Genomic DNA, 22,820 nt, shown 5'->3' with positions numbered 1-22,820 from the left:
CTTTTTATTTGTGTTTAGCATTTTTAGTTTTATCATTGTGGCTAATCATAATTTTGGACCTAAATTGTTATTCATTTCTGAGAAAACATGTAATAAAACCTACCAGATATTTCTGACTTTACTGACTGCTTTTCTCAGGGCATGTTAACTCTTCTATTCCTTTTATTTATCATATAGAAAGAACCAAAGTGCTTGAGAAAATGTTAAATTCTTTTCTGTGACAGACTTATTTATAAATCCTAATTGTTGGGGTTGAGTTATCATAATTGTATGTCAGTCTTTCCTGATTTTTAAATGATAGTAATCTGTTAATAAACAGGAAAGCAGATTTGGGTGAAAAAAAGATGAGTTGTTGGAAATCGGGGACATGTTGTGCAAGTTATTTTTTTTAAATTATTTTCCCTTAAAGGTCATGGAAAAGGAGGCAGGAGGTGAAAAATATAAAAAGAAGGAAGTTTAGAAGCCAATTCTTGTGAAAGTGAACCTTTTTTTAAATTGACAAATGACTGGTGTGTTGGTTCCAAAGATTAGAAATGAAGAAGGTATGACTGGATTTGTGCAGTAATAAATGGTTCTTTCCCTTACCTCTTAATGTAGTGAGATCATTTCTTTATTCACAAGTTTAGACTTGTCTTTACTTATGAATAAGTAGTCCATGTTAGATTTTTCTCCCTTCTCTATTATGTATTCTAGTCCTAAGAGGCTAACATTTGATCATTTTCAGAAATAGGTTTTGGCCAGGCTGCAAACCTGTTTTAGTCATCCCTTTTGAAACAATATTCCTTCACTTTCTTCTGAGCATTGAAGAGTTAGTGACAAATACATATTATGTAAGATCTTGTCCTTTGGCTGATTACTGAAAAATTAGTCATCATTATCACTTCTATAGGTCATCATTAAAAATGCATATTTAGTGTATGATGCACTGTTAGATCAACAATCTCTTCTCAGTAAAGTTAGGTATTTGCATAGGGAAATTTAAGGTAACTATTTATTAAGTATCCTCTGTGGGGAAGGCATGGTCCTTGGCTCTCCTGACATAGATGAACAAGTCACTGTGCCTGCTTATAATTTGTTATCAGGAGATGAAGGATGGGTGCAACAATTTTTACTCCAAGAGAGATGCACAAAAAAGTATTATAGAAGATTAGTGGGAGGAAAGGTTACATTTCGTGGGGAAATCAGGTAAGTTTATAAGGAAGGAGTTTAGCAATTATGGTAGAACTTGCAGGGTGAAAAATCTTTTGACATTGAAGGAGATGGTCAGAAAGATTGTTATGTGCAGATATACAGAGTCTGGAAAGTATGGATAAGATCAGAGAATCCCATTATAATTAGCATTTTCATTGAGAGCTGGAGACTTGTCCTCTTTCCCAGGCCTATGTGACCAAGCCTGCAATTGGATGGACTTCTACCACTGAGTGAATTGAAAGTTAATAACTTCCTCTTTCCCTCGGCAAACATTGTAAACCCTCTTTTGAGCTATGCCTTTGGAAATAATTGAGTCCTTTGGAAACCTAACTCTTATAACCTGTTGTTTGATTAGTAAAAAAGAACTTCACTCTTTGCAGTCTGAGTTTTTATTGATATTTGTTAATTCCTCTTTTTCATTCTGTTGTGTTAAAGGATAAGCAGAGGAAACGGAAAGCTTTTTTTTCTTTTTAATTTATATAAAGAAGAACTAGAAATAAAATGTGAGACAGATTGAACATAATCTTGTTCTAAGTGCTATGATAATCAAATTTGATGTATCACTTGGGCCTGGTCATTAGTTTACATTTTAAATAGAGAATTTTAAGACTGAACTTAAATAAAGTCCTCTTAAAATTTAATTTTTGAAATAATTATAATTATTTCATTGAATATGTTTTTATTCCTTGTGCAATTATTGTTATATGTAATTTCTCCTTTAGAATATAGCATAGATTTTTAATTAACTTATTTCAATTAATACTTTAAGATCTCTTAAATTGTGAAGCATAATAAATTGAATATTTTTAACCTGCTACTCAATTTCTTAATTATCAGGAGCAAAGCCAGTGTTTCTGCCTGTGTTATCTTAACCTCCCTCCACCCTAGAGGTTGTCTACTCTCCTTGAATTTTCTTTCTTTTTTGAAGAAAATTTTATCACATAACTACTTTTTGCTTGTTTTTGATCTGTATAAATTTTTTAAATGATCTTCTGTGATTGAATTTGTTCACACAGAATTATGTTTCATAATATTCCATGTTGCTATATGTGGGTTTCATTTCTCCATAATATTCTACTCTGTAAACTTTCTCAAATAATTTTCCTACTAATAGGTGTTTGGGTTGTTTCCGGTGTTTTATTAGGATGAGCACTGCTGCTGTACATATTCTTGGGTATGTATGTTTCCTTATGTGCAAATAGGTTTTTTAGGGCAATAGTCCTCAACAAGATGCTGTGCCAGGGGGACAGATGGTAAAATGTGGGAGAGTTTAAGTTGTCAGATGATTGAACTGTACATCAGTCAGTGTAGGCGAGGTTGTGCTGTGCTAACAAAACTCCCCAAATCTCAGTGACTTACCATAGTATTTATTGCTCACATTGTATTTCCACGGCAGGTAAATGGGGGGTGGGATTTCCTTTTCACAGAATTGTACAGGGACCCAGTCTTATGGAGGCTCTGCTCTCTTGTAATGAAAACGTTTGGAATATTTTGCCTTCCAGTGTTGCTTTGGCAGGGGAAGAGGTAACAGGAGGGTTGTTCGCTGGCTCCTCTGTACTTGTATGCAGAAATACATGTCGCTTTTGCTGACAGCTCATTGGCCAGAACCAGTCACATAATTCCACTTAGATTGCAAGAGGTCTGTAAAATGTGGAGAAGGAAATAGAGTTTTTGGTGAATATCTGTGTCTCTGCTGCAAGGTCACACTATTGGCATTTAGAAAACAGGGTCTTAGGGAGTAAGACATCATACGAAGTATTAGATAGTCCTGTACAAGGTACAGTGAAGAACTGTTTAATCCAAAATGCCTATACTGACCTCCTTGTTTAATGACCCTCCTGCTCTAGGGCACATATAGCTAGAAGTGCAATTACTAGGCAGATAGGCCATATGCATGTTTAATTTTGCAAGATGATGCCAAGTTGTTTTCCAAGGATGTTGTACTATTTTACACTCACATCAGCAGTGTACAAGTATGCCTGTTTCTCTGCATCCTCACCAATACTTTGACGTATAATGATATACAGTAAAGTATACCTATTTAAAGAGTACGATTTGGTAGTTGTACACACCCATTTAACCATCACCACAATCAAGACAGTGAACATAGCCATCAGCCCAAGAGCAAGAGTTTCTTTATGCCCCTGTGTCCTCCTTACCTCCTGCTCCTTCCTACACAACCCCTACCTCATCCCCAGAAAATTAGGGACCTGCTTTCTGTCAGTAGAGATTAGTTTAAATGGCATTTAAAAAAAATTATATTTTCTCTTTCATGTACAGAAATGCAGTTGAGTTTTGACTACTGATTTTGTGTCATCATATGGCTAAGCTTCTTTATTTATTCTAATAGAGATTAAGTTTATTATATAGCTAATCATATAATATTCAAGTAATAACAACTTTATTTCTTCCTTGATATATTTCTTTGTCTTATTGTGATGGCCAGAACTCCAGTACAGTGTTAAATGGAAACAGTAGATTACTGTCTCTTGTGAATGATCTGAGAGGGATATTTGATCACTGACATTGAAATTTGCCTTTGGTGTTGGATAGATACCTTAGTCAGCTTAAGGGAGTTGTTTCCGTTCTTAGTGTGCTAAGAGTTTTTATTATGGGTGGGTAGTTAATGTTATAAAATACTTTTTCTGTGACTGTGGGGATGATCATATGATTTTCTTTTTTAATTGGTCAATATGGTTAATGATTTTCTGGATCTAATAATGTTAAACCATCTTGCTTTCAAATATTTTAAAGGTTATTAAATAGGAGAGGGAGTAGAATTATCCTGTGTTTTACCAGAGCACAAAATGAGAGTCAATTAGTGAAAGTTTTAGGGATGAATACTTTGCTCAACTTAAAAGCAAGAAAAGTCTTATCAGATGCTAGAGGTGTCTGAAATGTTATAGACATTTTCTTTGAAGAAGGAAGTCTGGGAATTCACAAGGTTCTTTTCAAATCTTACCTTTGGAGTTTCTAAGTCTCTGAATTATAATAGTTGATAATGACTAGACTTCAACTAGGTTGTTAAACTAAACAACCCTGTTAAAGAAAATGCCAGATAATTAAGGCAATATTTCAGAGTACTATAACAACTAAAACAGTGACACATACACACCCCACCCTCCTTGGCAACTACCTTACAGAGGCTTATCCCAGACTTACAATAGCATGTTGAAACTTTAAAACATAGTTATAAGTACCTTATTTGAAATCTAGAATGTATTTTATTAAAATTAATACATTATAAGACAATATCTACATATATTTAAAACTATTGATAAAGTACAGACCTCAGACTTTGCTTTCATAATGTAAGTCCCTCTTGTTCTTGATAATATTTTAGTTTTTCTATATTAATTGGATTCTGATGTACCATTTTGTTTGAGTAATAAAAAAAATCCCTCTTAAGTAAAAATCCTCCTGAGAGGTAAGAACTCCACACTATTGTGAGGGGAGAGGAGTAAGAGAAGAGAGCCTGTTCCAGTTATAAACAAGAAGAAGAGAATTTCAATATGTTGGGGGAATCTAATGAAAAAAAAACAGACTCCCCCTTTTTGGTTTCCTTATAGTTCACATTGGCTGGTCAGACTCAGGAGTTAATTTGCTTAAATAAGAGAAACATACATAGGGAATGATGCAAATCTGCATAGGTTCACTGCTCCAAATTATATTTAATGAGCTATGCAAATGGTTCTGCTGTCTTACTTGTTTTTATCTCTCTTTGTTTTTATAGGTAGAAGAAGTAAAAAAGCACCAGCACTGTTTAGCATTTAGCTCCTCTGGACCCCAAAGCCAGACTTACTACATTTGTTTTGATACTTTCACAGAGTATTTAAGGTGGCTTCGACAAGTCTCTAAGGTAAGCAAGTCCTTACTCAAGAATTCTGTTCTAGGGCGGTGCAGTGGTGCCTCAGTGGCAGAATTCCCGCCTGCCATGCTGGAGACCTGGGTTTGATTCCCAGTGCCTGCCCATGTGGAGGGGAAAAAAAAAAAAAAGAATTCTGTTCTAGCTTCTAACTGAGTAACACAGTGCTTTCTGCTTTACTCAGTTCCAAAATATAGTTATAGACATGGGGCTTTTGTTTTGTTTTTTTTTTCCCCAGATATTAACAGTCGTGAGTAATTTTTAGTACTTGAAAAGCTAATTTTGGCTAAAAAGTAGCTTTTCTTTTTTTAAAAAATTGTGTTATTTGTTAAATACATAATTTCAAAAAAAATTGTGGGTATGACTAGCATTACTATCCTAAAGTTATAGATAAGGAAAATTGAGGTTGAGAATATATAAGAGACTGGCTCAGGGTAGGACAACTATAAAATAAAAAAAAAAAAAAACATAAAACATAAAAAATTGTTCTGTATTTTCTCCCTGCTTTTGACTGTTTTTCCTTGTACATAGTTTAATTTTGTGCCATTTCCTTTTAATCTTTAATCTGGTTTAACTTTTTTTCTTAATTATTTTGAGCATTTTCTATTCCCCTGAATAAATAAAATCACCATGACCCATGAAATATTTAATTTAATATACGCATGGTTTGTGTGTGTATGTGTGTCATTAATGGAAACCAGAATAACAGGAAAAATAAAAATAATTAAATGCTGATATTTTGATCATTGTAAGGGTGTTTATAAATCTCATTTATAAAACATTTAAAATGTGAGATTTTTGTTTTTGAAATTAATTTGCAAATTTTGTTTAAAATTATGGGGTGGATTGCAGTATTCAGAACCTTGGTTTTGGGTGTGTTTATGAAATGATGAAACCTTTCTAGTGTGCAAAATCATTACAAAGAAATTTGTTTTCACATTTTTAAATTTATAATCCGGTTTTTATTTCAAGTTCAGTATGATTCAGACTGCTGTATGATGTAACTACTTGTCAAGTGAATGAATAATGAAATAATTTCATGAAATAATTAATAGAAAATTTGAGAATAATGTCTTGAAAATCTTTTTGAAATGATAGCCACATTTGAATTACTGTGTTCTCCAATAATGCCACATCACTTAAGAACTTTAGTTTCTCCTCCTCTAGAGAAGTAGTTATGGGCAGAGTTTGATAGGACTTAGAAGAGTCTCCCAATCTAATAGGTAAAATGGAGATTCGTAATGTATAAGACAGCACCCCTAGCAGAGAAATTGGGAAAGATGACACTAATGTGATAATTGAGTGACTAAGTACATCTGTGTAGTTGTTTTGAAATTACTCTTGTGGTTTCAGATGTGAGAGACAAGTATTAAATAAACACTGTGCTGTTATTTTTAAGTGGATGTATGCCTCAAAGGGAGCCAATGGCCTCCCTTTTCTTTATTCAGAATAAAATGCTGGACTGTGGTTAAAGTACAGGACATTTCTCTATGGAGGTGTTAATTTTTTAAAATAAACTTCTTTGGGGGAAATAATTATATATTAACAGAAAAGTTGCAAAGTACAGAGAGTTCATTGCCCAATTTCCCAAACATTTTATATTACCATGATACATTTGTCAAAACTAAGAAACCATCTGTTTTACTTTGCTAATGCTGTTGTAAATGCAGTATACCAAAAATGGGTTGGATTTTATACTGGGAATTTCTCAAGTTACAGGTTTACAGTTCTAAGGCCATAAAAATGTCCAAACCATGGCTTCCAGAAAAAGATACCTTGACTCAAGAAGGACCAGTGGCATCCAGAACACCTCTGTCAGCTGGGAAGGCACGTGGCTGACCTCTGCTGGTCCTTTGGCTTCTGGTTTCAGCTTCTGCAGGGATGTTTTCTTTCTTTCTTGAAAAGTCTCTGTGTGAGCTCTGAAGCTTTTTCCAAAATGGTTCCCTCCTAAAGGACTCCAGAAGCGACCTACCTTGAATAGCTAGAGACATATCTCCATGAGACGCACCTAATTAAAAGGTCCTACCCACAATTGGGTGGGTCACATCTCCATGGAAACAACTTAATAAAAAAGATCCCACCCAACAATAATGAATCAGGATTAAAGAACGTGGCTTATCTGGGGTACACAGCAGTTTCAAACTGGCGCACCAATATTGGTATATTAATCTTATTTAAATATTTTTATTTAAGAAAACAAACAATACATTTAGAACCACCAAAAATGGATATCTTAATTAGCTTGTCCATAGACATTTAAATAAATTATCTAAATAGTCGTTGTAAAGCCTGTGTTTATATAGTAAGTTTCATAAGCCAATTTAAATGAAGGCTAACACAAAAATCTACATAGATACCAGACTTTCTTAAATTCTAAACATTGAACACTAACTTAAATACCATTGGATTACTCCCCACTACAAGGGACATAGCATCCAGAGGTGAAAGTCTCCCAGGCAACGTGGAATTTGAATCCCAGGGATGAGTCTAGCCTTGGCACCATTGGATCAATAATGCCTTCATGACCAAAAGAGGGAAAAGAAGTGTAACAGATAAGGTATCAGTAGCTGAGAGAGTGCAAATAGAGTCGAGAGGCTATTCTGGAGGTCACTCTTATACAAGCTTCAGTTAGACATTCCTAGCTACCATAACTTGCCAAACCCCAACCAAAACCATTCCTGCCAATTCTAAAGAACGCCTTGGGTGTCATGTAAAATTCTACAAAGGTTCCATGCAGTAGGGTAACTTTCCAGAAACTAACAATCTCCAGATGGGTCCCTGAACCAGAAAAGTCCTGAAATGCAGAAAGGCCAACCTCTCCAGAAAATCAGCTAGTTCCATCCCTCTAGCCCATATTATCGACAGCCTTTTCCAACATGAAAATGCTAGAATGGGCATAGCCTAGATACTCCTAAAGAATGGGTGAAGTATCAAAGATGACGGTGGAGTTATAATAGAGAAGGTAGGATTTAACAAATGAGTGTGACTGCTGTATCATTCTATTTCTTTTAGTCTCCGAGCAGTTAGAAGGAAAAACCTAAAATTGTGAAGCTGTAATCCATACCAAATTCTGACATCTTTTCTATAGCTACTTGTTACAATATACTTTGAAATTTATTGCTTTTTGAATATTTATTTCACAATAAAAAATGTTAAACACACTTGATTAGCTGTCAAAACTGTGAATATTCTCAAAATATCAAGTAGAAAGTTACTGGGAATATCACCGTTGCTATAGTAATATCCTATGTTACTGAGCATTTTCAAGTTTTTTATTTCAGGAAAATATAAAGATACAACTGTTTTTACAATTAATATATGAAAATCTTAACCACCAAGAGTGGGTATCTTAGTTAGCTTAACCATAGATATACTTAAATAAAATACCTAAACAATCATTGTAAAGCCTGTGTTTGTATAATATATTTCATAAACTAATTTAAAATTAAAGTAAGCTAGAAAAAAAATCTACAGATACCAGAGTTTCTTTATTTCTAAATATTAAGCACTATTGTAAATAACATTTCATTAGCTATCAAAACTGGGTACCTTCTGAAAATATCAAGCAGAAAATTATTACAGATATCAACATTGCTATAGTAATGACTTATGTACTACACATTTTCAAATTTTTTATTTCAGGAATGTATTTTATCTAATATTACTATACCTGCCGATAGTTTTTATTTGTCAGATCTATATGTTCTTTTCCTTCTCTCACTTTTTATCTTTTAAGTTACCCTTGCTAAAACTCTTCAATTCTGTACCCTCCTTCAAATCTCACTCTCCGTTTTTTTTTCAGTCACCAGAGTTCCCTTTAATATTTCTTGTAGGGCGGGTCTCTTGCTGGCAAATTCTCACAGAGTGGTTTATCTGTGAAGATTTTAATCTCTGCCTCAATTTTGCAGAACAGTTTGGCAGGGTAAAGAGTTCTTGGTTAGAAGTCTTTCTTGTTGAAAATTTTAAATATATCCTTCCACTCTCTTCTTGCCTCATATATAATTTGAGCTTAGAGTTTTTTCTTTTGCTGCCTTCATGACTTTTTGCTTCTCTTAAAAATTTGACATTCTGAGAATTGTACGTTGTTTAGTAAGCCTTTTTGTATTTATTCTATTTGGGATTTACTGGGCTTATTTTTTTGGGAGGGTGGTGGTGGTGGTGGTTGTGGTACGTGGTTCGGAAATCAAATCCAGGTCTCCCGCATGGAAGGCGGGCATTTGACCACTGCACTACCCATGCACCCCCAGGCTTGTTTGGTTTTGATGTTTATATCTTTTATACTGGTTGAAAATTTCCCCTATTTTATCTTCAGTTAGCCTTCCTATCCCTTTACTTTTCTTTTCTCCTTATGGGACGCCAGTAATTCTTACATTTGTATGCTTTGTAGTGTCTATCATTTCCCTGAGATCAAATTGCATTTTTCCTGCCTTTTTTTTTTTTGGCATGGGCAGGTACCAGGAATTGAACCTGGGTTGCTGGCATGGCAGGTAAGAACTCTGCCACTGTACCATCATTGCCCACCCCCATTTGTTCTTTTGAGCATTCAAGTTCAATTATCTTGTCTTCTAATTCACATATTCTTTCTTCTGCCTCTTGAAGTTTACTGTTATCAGCCTCTAATATATTTTTAATTTGGTCTATGGTATCTTTCATCTCTGTTTATTCTTTCAGATTCTTCTGTATACTCCTCCAGTGTCATCTTGGTATCCTTTAGGTTGTTATGAACAACCTTAATTAGTTGCTCCAAATTCTGTGTCCCCTCAGGTAATTTAGCTGAACCGTATCTGCCTGCGTCTTCACATGCTTTATGATCTTCTGTTGAAGACAAGGCGTTTTAATGTCTCAATAAGGTTATTTTGAAGATTTATTTCCTGCCCTCGTCTAAGATTTTGGATCTACTTGTATTAGCTTTGACGATACCCTTTTGGAGTTAGTCAGTCCTTCCCCTTGAAACCAAGTCCCTAATCTCAAGGGGGAATTGCAGTTCCACTTAGGGCCTTATTTGAGAGCTAGGCAGATAGGCAATTTGTCAGGCTGCACTTTCTGCTTCTCCCCAGCAAATGGCACTCTTGAGCCTTCTTGTCCCCTTAGGCTCACCTGTCCCGACCGCAGGTGCAGTGTCTAGCAGCCAGGGCACTCAGCTTGGCCAGCTTCCTTGACCTCACCTCTCCGCCCACACACACCTGTGGTCTCTGGGCCTCCGTGGGAGAAGGGGAGCAGTATCAGGACCCAAACACACTGCATGTCATGTATGTTGGACCGGCACCACTTCACATCTCCCCCTCCTCTCCGGAGAAGGACCTCCTAAGTCTTTGCTGAAAAAAAAAAGGCAGACACCCACAGTAGTGCATCACAGGACTGGTTGTGACTAAGTAGAGTCTGTGCACAAGAAAACAATGTGTATTATCTTCCACGTTCACCACAGGAACTCCCAGCTGTGGAGCCAAAGGGAAAATCTTCCCAAGCCAGCTGTGGGGATAGGAGGAATCATGACCGAGTACCTTCATCCTGTTCTCTCCATCCCAATTTCTCCAGTTTTTCTCCGAGGGCCTCCCTGTGTAAGGTAGAGATCCTCTATAATCACTTGCACTATGGAACCACTGTCCTGGTCATTTTCTGTTGCATCTCTAGTTGTATGGAGCCAGGGTGAACTCAGCCTCTCCTTTTCCACCATCTTGCGGAAGTCCACTGGTATATTAATCTTAGCTAATTTCCAGACTTTATTTGGATGGCACTACTTTTTCTATTAACATCATTTTTCTATTCTAGAGTCCATTCCAGGATCTCACTTTACATTCAATTGTCATTGTCATGTAATCTTAGTCACCTCTGGTCTGTGACGTTTTCTCAGTCTTTGTATGCTTTTCATCAATTGGTGAGGAATACTGGTTGAGTATTTTGAGAATGTTTTAAATAGACATTCTGCTTTTTTAGTCTAAAAGCAGTGTAACAGAGGCTGCTTTAAATTATTTTTGTAACAAAGCCAAGTTATATATTCTTAAACAAAGATAAAGAGGTAAGTAAGAGTATACATAATTTGTCAAGCTTACCATGGTAGATAGTTTTGATTGAAACAATTACAAGAAGATTAATAGGAATTTAATAGTCTTATATGTCAAACATTTGAACAGTTGGTAAGTTACTGGTCTCAAGTATCAGCAAACATTTACTAAGTACTTTCTTTGTGTCAGATATTTATTTTATGCACTGAAGATATAGCAAACAACAATGTTCAATTCCCTTCTCTTGGTGGAGTGTACATTGGAGGAGAGAGATGATAAACAAACAAACAAGAAAGAAAATATCAAGTAATCATAGTGGCATAATGAAAATTAATAAAAGATGATATGACAGAGAATGATAGGGATGGAGAACCTTCTCTAAGGAGGTGACATTTCACCTGAAACTTCAATGTAAAGAAAATCTAATTATTTGACGATCTGGTGGGAATTGCTTTTCAGGTAGAGGGAGACAACAATGTGAGAAATCTCTAAGAATGGAATGAGGGGGAAAGTTATAGCACATGAAGTCAGAATTAGGTTAGGGATCTTTGTTATAGAACAGAGTAAGGAGATCAGGTTTTATTAATTGTGTAATTGGAAACTATTAGAGTTTTCTTAGGGAAGTTACTTGATTTGACGGCTGCTGTGGTATGAGAAATGGATTGTTGAAGGCAGGAGGTGAAGGTGCCTTAGCAGTGGAAATGAAGAGAAATGGATAGATTCGTGATGTGTTTTGGAGATAGGATGAAAGGATTGCTGATAAACAACATAGTACTTGAGGAAAATGAAAAATGACTTCTTGCTTTCAACTTTGAATTACTGGGTAGTTTATAGCCTCAGTCAGAAACCATAGCACTGATTAGTATCTTCATATTTGCACTTTTCACTATTCTTGACTATGAAGAGCTTCTGTTCCAGTATTCAGGCAGAGAGGTGGAGCACAAGAGGTAGTTTATGAAATATCTCTTAAACAGGGGATGAAAAATGTTGTTTTCTAGCTTGTTGCAGGCTAATCTGCCATCTCCATTGCCTAATAGTATAGTTGATCTCTAATAAGGCTCTCACTCTGATTCTCAAGACCATGGAATGATTCAGACATCAGACTTCTTCAACTGGAGAAGACAGAGTATGGGGGAAGGAATATGATACAGGAAAATGTGATGGCAGAATGATGGAGGGAAAATCGATGCTTGTTTCCGTTTCCACTGATTATTTCATTGTCATTAGAAAGCTTTTGATATGTAAGTGCTGAAGTGTGATGTAGTTATATGTGAAAGATAACTCACAAACACATGGCTACAGCATGTATTTTATGCTTGCAAATGTGATGACCATTTCCAGGAGGGAAGAGGAACTTTGATTTAATTATGCTAGTTTTCTAACATGGGATTAATTAGAATACGAACCTTATCTTCCTTCAGAAAGACTGAGTGTTTGGAGAAGATGTGGGGTAAGTTTCAGAGGCACACATTTACTGCCTGTGTGACCTTATGAAAGTTTCTAAGTTGTAAGCCTCTTCATCAGATAAAGGGAATAACAGTAATACTTACTATGTGAAACATGTATGTAATATACTGGCACATTTAAGTAAGAGAGGGTGTGTACGCGCACACACATGCATGTGTTGTGTGTGAAAGGATGAAGGAATGAGTTAATAAATAATGTAATTGTGTGTGTGTGTGTGTGTGTGTGTGTGTGTGTGTGTGCAGGAACCAGGAAACGAACCCCGGTCTCCAGCTTGGCAGACGAGAATTCTGCCACTTAGCCACCGTGGCCTGCCCTAATGATATAATTTTATGACCATCATTATTGATTGCCTAGTATTTTAAAATGTTATCTATTTTTATGGTTATTTTCAGCAAATAAGGGCAACATATGTTTAATGTATCTGAATAAGGTGCTTTCTGCCACTCTCTTAACCTTAGCAGCTTTGGGGGGAAAGAAATTAAGGATGGCAGACATTGGGGGATGACAAGTCAGGAGTTGGGGATAGGGAGCAAAACAGTGGAGTAAATACAGATTTCAGATACGTATATTCCATTTCTTCAGTCATTAAAAACACATTTCAACATTTTTAGAAATTACTTTGGTTTGTGAATCAAAGGGGAAATGAGTTATAAGAGACAAATTAATTTGGTTAGCTACCGTAGAATAAACAGGTGAGGGAGTTCTCCATTTGGATATGAATCCTCCATAAAATATGACCATACCTTCTTTAAACTTTCTATGTTGGGAGAAATCTTCTGATTGCATCTTTTCATTTAACCCGACATCCTGGGAGAGAGAGTTGGGGCCGCTGAACAGAGGGTGAGACTTTTGGTTCATTTGGGAGTATGTGTTTATGGGGAAGTTGGAGTGAAAGACTGATTCTTTGTCTTATAAGGCCTCTCTTTTTCCAGTTTCCCCTTTCCATTGTCATCTGCTCTTCCTCATATGTAGATACCATTGTATTATACAGTTTAGTCACACTCAGGATTACCATGGAAACACTTAGTTTCTCTTTCTTTTCATATTCAGAATCAAAACTTTCACAGAATTGTCTTTACATACTGATGCTTAAATAAGGGTCTGAGAGAAAAACAAACTGGCAACAGAAAGGATTCTGAGTTTCTGATATTTAATTACCATCTCTACTCCAGTCAGGCTAAGAGGACAAAAGGAACCAAATTCTAATTATTTTAAAATTAAAATGAATTAGATATGTAATTTAAAAGGAAAATTCTTGGCTTTCAGTTTGTGAACTTCAGCTACAAGAGTATTGTTAACCTTTTTTTCTAATCTGTTTCATTTGATTTGGGGAAGATTTATAAAAAGCTATTAATTAGATGTGTTCTACCAAGGTCCTTTTGAATTTATTTTTTATTTTGTGAACTTAATATTAGCACTTAGTATTGCTTGCCAAAATAATACCCGAGGTAATCCCTTTAGAGTTTTTATTTTGGGTGTGTGTAAGTATCAGATACTACGGAGGAGATAGCTCCTTTGGGAGGATTACAATATTGTTTGTAAGTCATCCCTAAAACATTAATGCATGACATGCTTTAAAAATTCAATAAACATCCTGTTGTATGCAGTGTAAGAACGGGCTCTATTTGCTCAATATGGGTACATGTATCCAGCATGTTTTAAAAGTGGTTGCAGGGGCAAATTTTTAAGGTGGGCTGAAGAGCAAATTGCAAAAGAGCTCCCATCAGATATATGAGGAGCAGCATAAAAATGCTGACCTAATTGTCTTTGACCCATTTTTTTGGAGTCCATTAGTTTTAGACATACTGACTGATCCTGTGACTATTCAAAATCAGTCTTTCATGTGAATATGTAGCCTCAGTCTTACTTATTTTTAATTTAGAAGTCTTACTCATTTCTGGGACACAGGATTATCGCATTTGAACATCTTCTTTATTTCAAGAAAGATTCAGAGTCGATTAAGATCCCTGATTTGGTGTTGTGTGTTTATGTGTTTCTTAGCTTTTTATTATGGAAAGTAATAAAAATTATCATTTTAAAAATAAAATAAAAGGTATGATAATAGTAAAAGCTAGAGATAATAGTATAGTAACCCCCACAAACCATGACCTAGCTTCCACATTTATCAACTCATTGTCAGTTTATTTCATCTATATACCCCTCCATTCCTGATTAATTCTGTATTAGTCAGGGTTCTGTAGGGAAACAGAATGAATAGGATATGCCTGTATATGTATGTAGATATTATGAGATTTATTATAGGAATTGACTCACACGACTAATGTGATTGGCAAGTGCCCGTTCTGTAGGCCAGGCTGCCAGTTGGGAACTCCAATGAAGGTTTCGGGGAGCTCCCCACTAGAAGCTGACTGGCTGAAGAAGAGACAGAAATTCTTTTTTTCTGACAGCTGAAATCATTAGTACTCCCTTTAAGGTCTTCAACTGATTGAACAAGGCTTCTTTCTTTGCTGAAAGCAGTCTCCCTTATTGACTGCAGTTGTCATTAGACATGGATGCAGTCAATTGACTAATGATTTGAATCAATGAAATAACCTCACCCTAACAATCAGGCCAGTGCTTGTTTGATTACACAGGTGTACACCATAACCTGGTCAAGTTGACGTGTGCATTTAACTATCATACCTCCATCTCTGGATTATTATGAAGCAAATCCCAGGCATCTGTTATTTCATCCACAACTATATCCATGTGTTTGTGTGTACACATATATACCAGTGTATATAATACCAATAGAATACCATTTCTAGTGTTTTTTTTTTTTAAGAATGGAAAATTCAGGTAATTGTGACTTTTTTTTTACAAATCTTGTGTTCAGATTATCAAGATTACAGGGTTGATTCAGGTGTCTTATTCCAAAAATAATGATAAAAGCCTGTGATACTGAAGAGAATATGCCGCAAGGAAAGGGCACCTTGTGAGTTAGTTACTTTTGTAATTAACTGTTGGTTAATTCCAACAATTCCGTCTGTCACTTGGTTCTGAGATACCTTATCTAGCTTCCCTCCTGGGGGCTTCCTGGTTTAAGATCCTGCAAGTAATGCACTTCCCCCCCCCAAAAAAAACAAACAAGCAAGCAAAACAAACAAAAGAAATCAACAAATGGTGCTGCAATAATGGGATACTCACGTGGAAAAATAATGAAATGTGACCCCACCATATAGCATACAAAAAAAAAAAAGATCCTGCAGATACCATCTGATTGTACAGAGTATTTGACCATTATTTTCCCTTGATTTAGACATTGTATCCAAAGTGAATTAGTTATTTCATTGCTTTTCATCTGTGAGGTCAACAGTAAAATAAAAAGATTCTTATCTCAACTTGGTGTTAGAAATATTTTTGTTAATCGAGTTGTTTAGCAGACTGAATTGATGCTATGCTAACAGAAATAATGCTAATAGTAATAGCTGTATTTTGGTACATCTTACTATATGCCAAGCACTGTTCTAGATGCTTTATAGCAGTGTTGTGCTTTATAAGCACCACTTTTGAGGAGATATTATCTCCATTTTGCAGATGGGGGAACTGTCATGTAGAGTATTTAATGTTAGTACTACATTCTGCTGTTCTTTTTCTTTAATCGCTCTTCCAATGTTCCGTAGTGGTCTGAAGGGCTAAAGACACACCAAGATTCAAATAACTGAGGTTTCCTGAAACTAAAAAAAAGTACTCCATGTACACAGTTGTCAGTAGGATGCAGGTAGTATAATAAAAAGTGGTTTATCGAGCGATCTGTTAATTGGAGTGTGCTGCTGAGGGACATTTGAGCACATCCACCATACATTGATCACTGATGTTCTTAAATGATGACCAAAAGGTATTTAAGAAATCTGAAATGCCTCTTGAATCAATAAAGGCAGATTAAATTGTTTTTCATGTTGAGAAGACTACCATTGTCTTAGTCTTTGAAGATTAGAGAAATGGCCAGATATTGCTGTATAGAATTTAGCATATGTCATCAACCAGATCCCCATATTTGATTATGTTATATTTTAAAGTTAAATCCTTTTAACCTGAGGCTTTAAAAAATGTAAAAATATATATCCTAAAGGCTAGTTCCTCATATATTTACTTATTGTAAAAAACCCCATTATTTTTTTTAACTTTTTTTATTAAAAAGAAAAATTAACAAACAAAACATTTAAATATCATTGCATTCTACATATACAATCAGTAATTCTTAATAACATCACATAGTTGCATATTCATCATTTCTTAGTACATTTGCATCGATTTAGAAAAAGAAATAAAAAGACAACAGAAAAAGAAATAAAATGATAATAGAGAAAAAAAAACTATACGTACCATACCCCTTACCCCTCGCTTTCATTTACCACTATTGCAAACTGAATTTATTTTAACATATGTTCCCCCTATTATTTATTTTTATTCCATATGTTCTACTCCTCTGTTGATATAGTAGCTAAAAGGAGCATCGGACATAAGGTTTTCACATTCACAGAGTCTCATTGTAAAAGCTATATCATTGTTCAATCATCATCAAGAAACATGGCTCCTGGAACACAGCACTACATTTTCAGGCAATTCCCTCCAGCCTCTCCCCTACATCTTGAACAACAAGGTGATATCTACTTAATGCGTAAGAATAACCACCAGGATAACCTCTCGACTCTGGAATCTCTCAGCCATTGACACTTTGTCTCATTTTACTCTTCCCCCTTTTGGTCGAGAAGGTTCTCTCAATCCCTTCATGTTAATTCTCAGCTCATTCTAGGGTTTTTCTCAGTCCTTTGATGCTGAGTCTCAACTCATTCCAGGATCTTTGTCCCACGTTGCCAGGAAGGTCCGCACCCCTGGGAGTCATGTCCCATGCAGAGAGGGGGAGGGTGGTGAGACTGCTCATCATATTGGCTGGAGAGAGGGGTCACCTCTGAGCAACAAAAGAGGCTCTCTTGGGAAGACCCCACTATTTTTAACAAATTTCCTACAACTACTCTGAAAGGTTAACTTCTTCTGCTCACTGCTCTGATTTATAATTTATATAGTAGGGAATAATGAAATAATTGAAAAAATATCGCTAGACTCTCTGTTATGCATACCTGAATTTATTTGTTAGTCTTAGCATTTAGACATGAAGGTTTTTCTACTTTAAACCAACAGGAGCTTATTTCTAATAGCAGAAGCATTTGAATATGTATTTCTGTTATTTCTTTTAATAGAAGGTAAGTTTATAGTTTTTTTTGTGGCTAGCTATCTTTTCCCATCCTTTGTCACCCCTTTGGGTAAGATCCCTGTGATAGACTGTCAGGAATATGCTCAGATATTCACATTACATTCTAAAGAGTGTGCTTACACATGTTTTGACAATAAGCAAATGGGGAAGGAACTCTGAGTTTGAAATTGATCTCCACCCAGGTTGAGTTCTGTTTTTTGTGTTACTGAGAAGCACAATGGAATTTACATGTGTGGAAGGAAGATAACTGTTAGAATGGCACCATTAATGATTTTGGAAGGCTGTTGGTGCCATCGTCTTCTGAGCCTTTCACAGTTGCCTCAGACTCATAAAGAATGAGGTGCCAGGTTCCCATTCTAGTTTAGGGTGTGCAGCAAGCTTATTAGACAAATTCAGCAGCCCTGCCTTTGCTTTGGTAGTTATGTCCAGGATCTAATAAATGTCTGTGAATACAGCCTTATTTTGTTAAGTGAGAGGGACTCTGGATCAGTATCTTGTAATGTTTATGTGGAACTCTGACGTTTGTGTTTGCTCTTGTGTGCTCATTGCACCGTTGCATGTACACTATTGTATTGTAGTTGTTTAGATCTATCGTGTCCTCAAGAGGCTAAGCTTTTGAAGGCAGAGGCTGCATCTCTCTATACCAAGCAATGCTTGGCTTATAAAAGACACATAATAAGTGTCCATTGAATGATTCAGTCCAATGGGCATGACCACCCTGAGGCTGCTGATTCATCATCCTCGTCCGTGTCCTACTCTACTCCCCATTGCAAGGAGAGGTAGGAATTCCTAGTAGAATCTTTTATGGTATAGTTTCCTAAAGTATTGCCTGGTGCTATAACATGAGCCAGGTGGTTTTATCCTTTTCTTTATACTCTTTTATTCTTATGTCTCAACTATGTTTTATGTGATCCCTTATAGCCCATAAAACTAAAATCTTAGTTTTTGCCTAATCTAAATAATAGAATCCCATTTTTGACTATTTTTATTATTAGCCCTTCCAGATCTCCCTGTGGTATATCTTAGAGTTGTGTGTAAATTTATGTGTTTTTGTGTGTTTTAAAAAAATATCATTTAAATCTTTGAAGGCAAAAAAATGGTAAGAAACTAGAATTTCAGGTAGAATTTACTAAATCCAAAATCGGCAGGTTGATATTATTCAATTAGTATATTATTAATGCATATATCATTAATTCTGTAGAAAGATTTTCTGCATCTATTAAACAGATTTTAGGAAATAATTAGTATGGGATCAAGTATGGGATATCACTTGGGAAAGGTCTGGTGGGGTCGATTGAAGGCATTTCTTATAACTAGCATTTTTAAAAGAGATTATTGCATGTTGTGGAGCAGTAGCAGTTAAAATTTTTATTAAAATCAGAAAAGCTTCTTTATGATTTTAAGTACTATAAAACTATTGATAAGAATAAAGTTGAAATAAGTCTGATTGCAGATAAATTCTAAATTTATATTCTTCCTGCCTCTTTCTTTCGTAAAGCATTTTTGGGGAGGTGGAGATTAAAACTAGGTCAGTGAAGTTAAGAATTGTTTACAGAAGTCTAGCGAGGTCCCCTGAGACTGTTCCTGTAGCCAGGGGCATAATTTCCCAAGCCACTGAAGACTAGGCCAGAGCAATTAATGACTCATAATGTGAGTTTAAAACAATCTTTTACTTTACACAAGCAGAATTATTTGTGCTACTTCAGCTGCTTTGACTAAGTCTTTCAGTCATTTTGCTTAATTTTGAGCTTGCTGTGCACATAGTAAGGATAAATACAACTTCACTAACATATAGACGGGACAAAAAAATCACACGAATGTTATTCTGAACCTTCTTTTGCCGAAAGATGATTATCCACTAAGTAAACCATCAGGAATAATGTGAGTAATGCAGAGTCCATCCTATTACATGGTGGGAAAGGGTCAGTGAGAGGGCAGATAATTGGTTTAGAAATATAGCTCAGCTCTACTCAGAGCAGAGACAGGTTTTACATATCTCCTGAGGGTGTGCAAAGGAGTGACTTAGGAAAGCATCAGGCTGAGTACCCTGTTAGAAAATGTGTGAAAGCCCAATAAGTAATCTGAAAATTTTGTTGTTCATATAACTACTTTTATTTTTACCTAGCAATATTCCTTGGGAACCTAATGAGCTATTTTCATATATGTTTCCATGTTTATTTGGAAAATAAGACTAACTAAGCAGGTGGTTATTTATGTTCATTTTACTATTACTCCCAGAGTATATAGATTCAAGGGGAGGTGTTCCCATTTAATTCACTATAAATCATCCACCTTTTAGTTAATTAATTAATTAATTTCTGGTTAATATAGACTAGCACTGGTTTCCCAAGCCATGATTACCTTGAACTGATCTTCCAAAGCTTGACTCCACTCGTGCTACTTCACTGGTGGTCTTGGGCTGCATGGCTAAGGCACTGCTCTTCATTTGTTCAATTGAGCTTCATATAGACTATTCCATGGTCCTTTGGGTGTTATAGATTCGTATTACTTGTAGCCTGGATGTTGTCTAGGGATACCTAGTCAACAGAGCCCCGCTGGATTTTTTAAAACAAGAGAAGTATTATTTACAGCAACTTGGTTTGCCAGTTGGGGCAAGTATTATTTATTCTGCTTTAGAGATGAGAAAACTGAAGGACATATATATATATATGGGTGAAATGACTTTTCCAGAGCCACATAGGTATTAAGTCACAGAGTGGGTCCAGCACACTCCTGCCTATTGCCAAACCAGTGTCCTTTCTCCTGTGTGTCAGATTGCTTGAACCTCAACTTTGTGTCTTCCACTGTCTTGATATTTAGGAGTATGATAGAAGTACAGTAGCCTTTGCCAAAAGGATTTTATATTCTAATTGTGTGATCCTTCTTCTGTAGCAAAGATTTGAGGTTATTTCTTTGTGTGCCTATTGCTTTCACTTTCTCATTTCTTGTAACCTTTATTTTTTAAATTTATTTATTGTGAAAAATAACATATATTCAAAAAAGCAATAAATTTCAAAGCACACCACAACAATTAGTTGTAGAACAGATTTCAGAGTTTGGTATGAGTTACAGTTACACAATTTTAGGTTTTTCCTTCTGGCTGCTCCAAGACACTGGAAAGTAAAAGCAATATCAATATAATGATTCAGGAGTTGTACTCTTTTGTTAAATCCTATCTTCTCTTTTATAACGCCACCTTCTCCTGGGATTTTTTATTTATTAAAAAAAATTTTTTATTGACAAATGTTATGTATTCACATACCATGTAATCATTCAAAGTGTACAAGCAATGGTTCTCTTGTAACCTTTTAAAATTTGATTTAGGCAGGGTGCACAGGTGGTTCAGTGGTAGCATGCTCGCCTTTCATGTGGGAGACCAGTGTTCGAGTCCCAGACCATGCACCAAAAAAAAAAAAGATTGATGAAGCACTTACCAGGTAGCATCGCTGTGCCCATTTGGACAAACCTGTGAGATAAGAGTGGTGCTGGACCATGTTGTTAAGGAATGATGCATGGGCATCATTCTCTCTGAAATCTGTATTTGGCTAGCAGACTGTCTCCTCTGCTCTTCTCTCAAGGAGAACTCACTGTCAGTCATTGCCTGCTTTTATGCCTAAGGCTTACACTTATCCCAGGGACTGTATCTAATCTGTGCTCTGCTGCAAAGGATTATTCTCTTCGATCATGGATGTTGGAGGAGCCTGCCTTCTGGTAAGACCTGAACTATGTCCCAGTCCCTGAAGTGATGGCGTAGTGTCAGTAGTGCAGGCTCTCATCCAGAGTCTTGATATGCTCCTCTTTTAGCCATGTGACCTTGGGAAAGTTACTTATCTATTCTGTGACTCATGAGTTTAACAGTCATCTTTGAAATAGGGTAAGTCCTTACTACATTCAGTTGTGGTGAAGATTAAATTAAATATCATATCTAAAGTGCTTAGAAAAGTGAATACCACAAAGGAAGCACTTCCTAAATTTTAGCTATTATGGTTTATACAACAACTTGGAAAAAAGAAAAGAACGATAAAAGGCTACTTGGTCTGAGGTGTACACAGGTATCTTTCTGATTTTTGTTGTTTGTCTTATTTTGAGAGGGATCATAGGTGGGTGTTGTGGTTTTTTTTTTTAATTTTTTAGTTTTATTTTATATACAAAGAGCTAGAATTGTTTCCTTAGTCAGCTAGATGTCTTGGAAGGTTATTTGGTCCAACGTGATGAAGCCTGTGTCCTTTGCTCGCTGACGGAAACATTGGCGGCCCACACTGAGGCCGTATTTCCAGATCAGATCATGCTGGTGTGAGCAGACGTGGCCAAAGTGGGAACCCTGCCTGAATTTTCATGGATGGCACCAGCTAGAGCTGCTGGTAACCCATCTTGCTTTCAGGGAGGCAGCAAGGAAAAGGCAGGATCTTAGTTTTCATAGCTGCTGTGTAGGTGGTTAGCAGCCTTTCTAAGTAGCCCTCCTGGTAGTTTTTTCATTTGGAAATCAAATAAAACCTCCTAAGTAGAGTCTTCTCTTTGTGGTGGATTTCTAATGTGTCCAGGTTGGTTCAGGCAGAAGCGTTTAAATCTTTCATTCTGTTGCCAGGGTATGGGATTGAGCAGAGATGCAACTAGTGGTAGCTTTGTGGTCACCTTGGCAGCCTGCTGCCTCACTGCCATTTCATGTTTAATTTAAATTCTCAGTATAGATGTTCCTGGTTTTCCCATGACACCCACATGACTGCTCTCGCTTGTTGTAATCCTGTTAATGTGGTTTCCTTCCCCTTGTTTCCAGCAGTAACAGCTTGTGGTCCAGAATGAGAAAAGAAATAAAATTCAACTTGACATTTTAATCATTGTCTCTAATTGTCCAAAGAGAATTTAGCATGATGCTTCAGTTGACATAGAATTTATCTTCTTCAATGCAATCTCCATATGAAAGGATGCACTGAATAAGTCAGAGGCAAACTGATGAGAAAGGAAAGGTTGTAAAGTAATCCTGTCAGAGGAGAGACACCTGCTGCCACCCCAGGAGAGAAGCTCTACTACCTGGAGGGAGGTAGAGATGTCAGCCCTCTCCTATACAGGTGCCAGGGTTGCC

General features: G+C 36.2%; 1 protein-coding gene across 1 annotated transcript in view; it reads left to right on the top strand.

Annotated features, from left to right (window-relative positions):
* Nucleotides 1–22,820, top strand: part of PHLPP1 (PH domain and leucine rich repeat protein phosphatase 1) — a 268,194-nt gene that overhangs the window by 125,547 nt on the left and 119,827 nt on the right. The window contains exon 3 of the mRNA XM_077135308.1: nt 4,925–5,050. Within this exon, the coding sequence (XP_076991423.1) occupies nt 4,925–5,050 (126 nt within the window). The remainder of the gene's footprint in view (nt 1–4,924; nt 5,051–22,820) is intronic.

This window comes from Tamandua tetradactyla, chromosome 18 (genome assembly GCF_023851605.1).
Source record: "Tamandua tetradactyla isolate mTamTet1 chromosome 18, mTamTet1.pri, whole genome shotgun sequence".
NCBI classification, from domain to species: domain Eukaryota; kingdom Metazoa; phylum Chordata; class Mammalia; order Pilosa; family Myrmecophagidae; genus Tamandua; species Tamandua tetradactyla.
The sequence above is the reverse complement of the archived record's forward strand: the minus strand, read 5'-3'. Positions and strand labels throughout refer to the sequence as shown.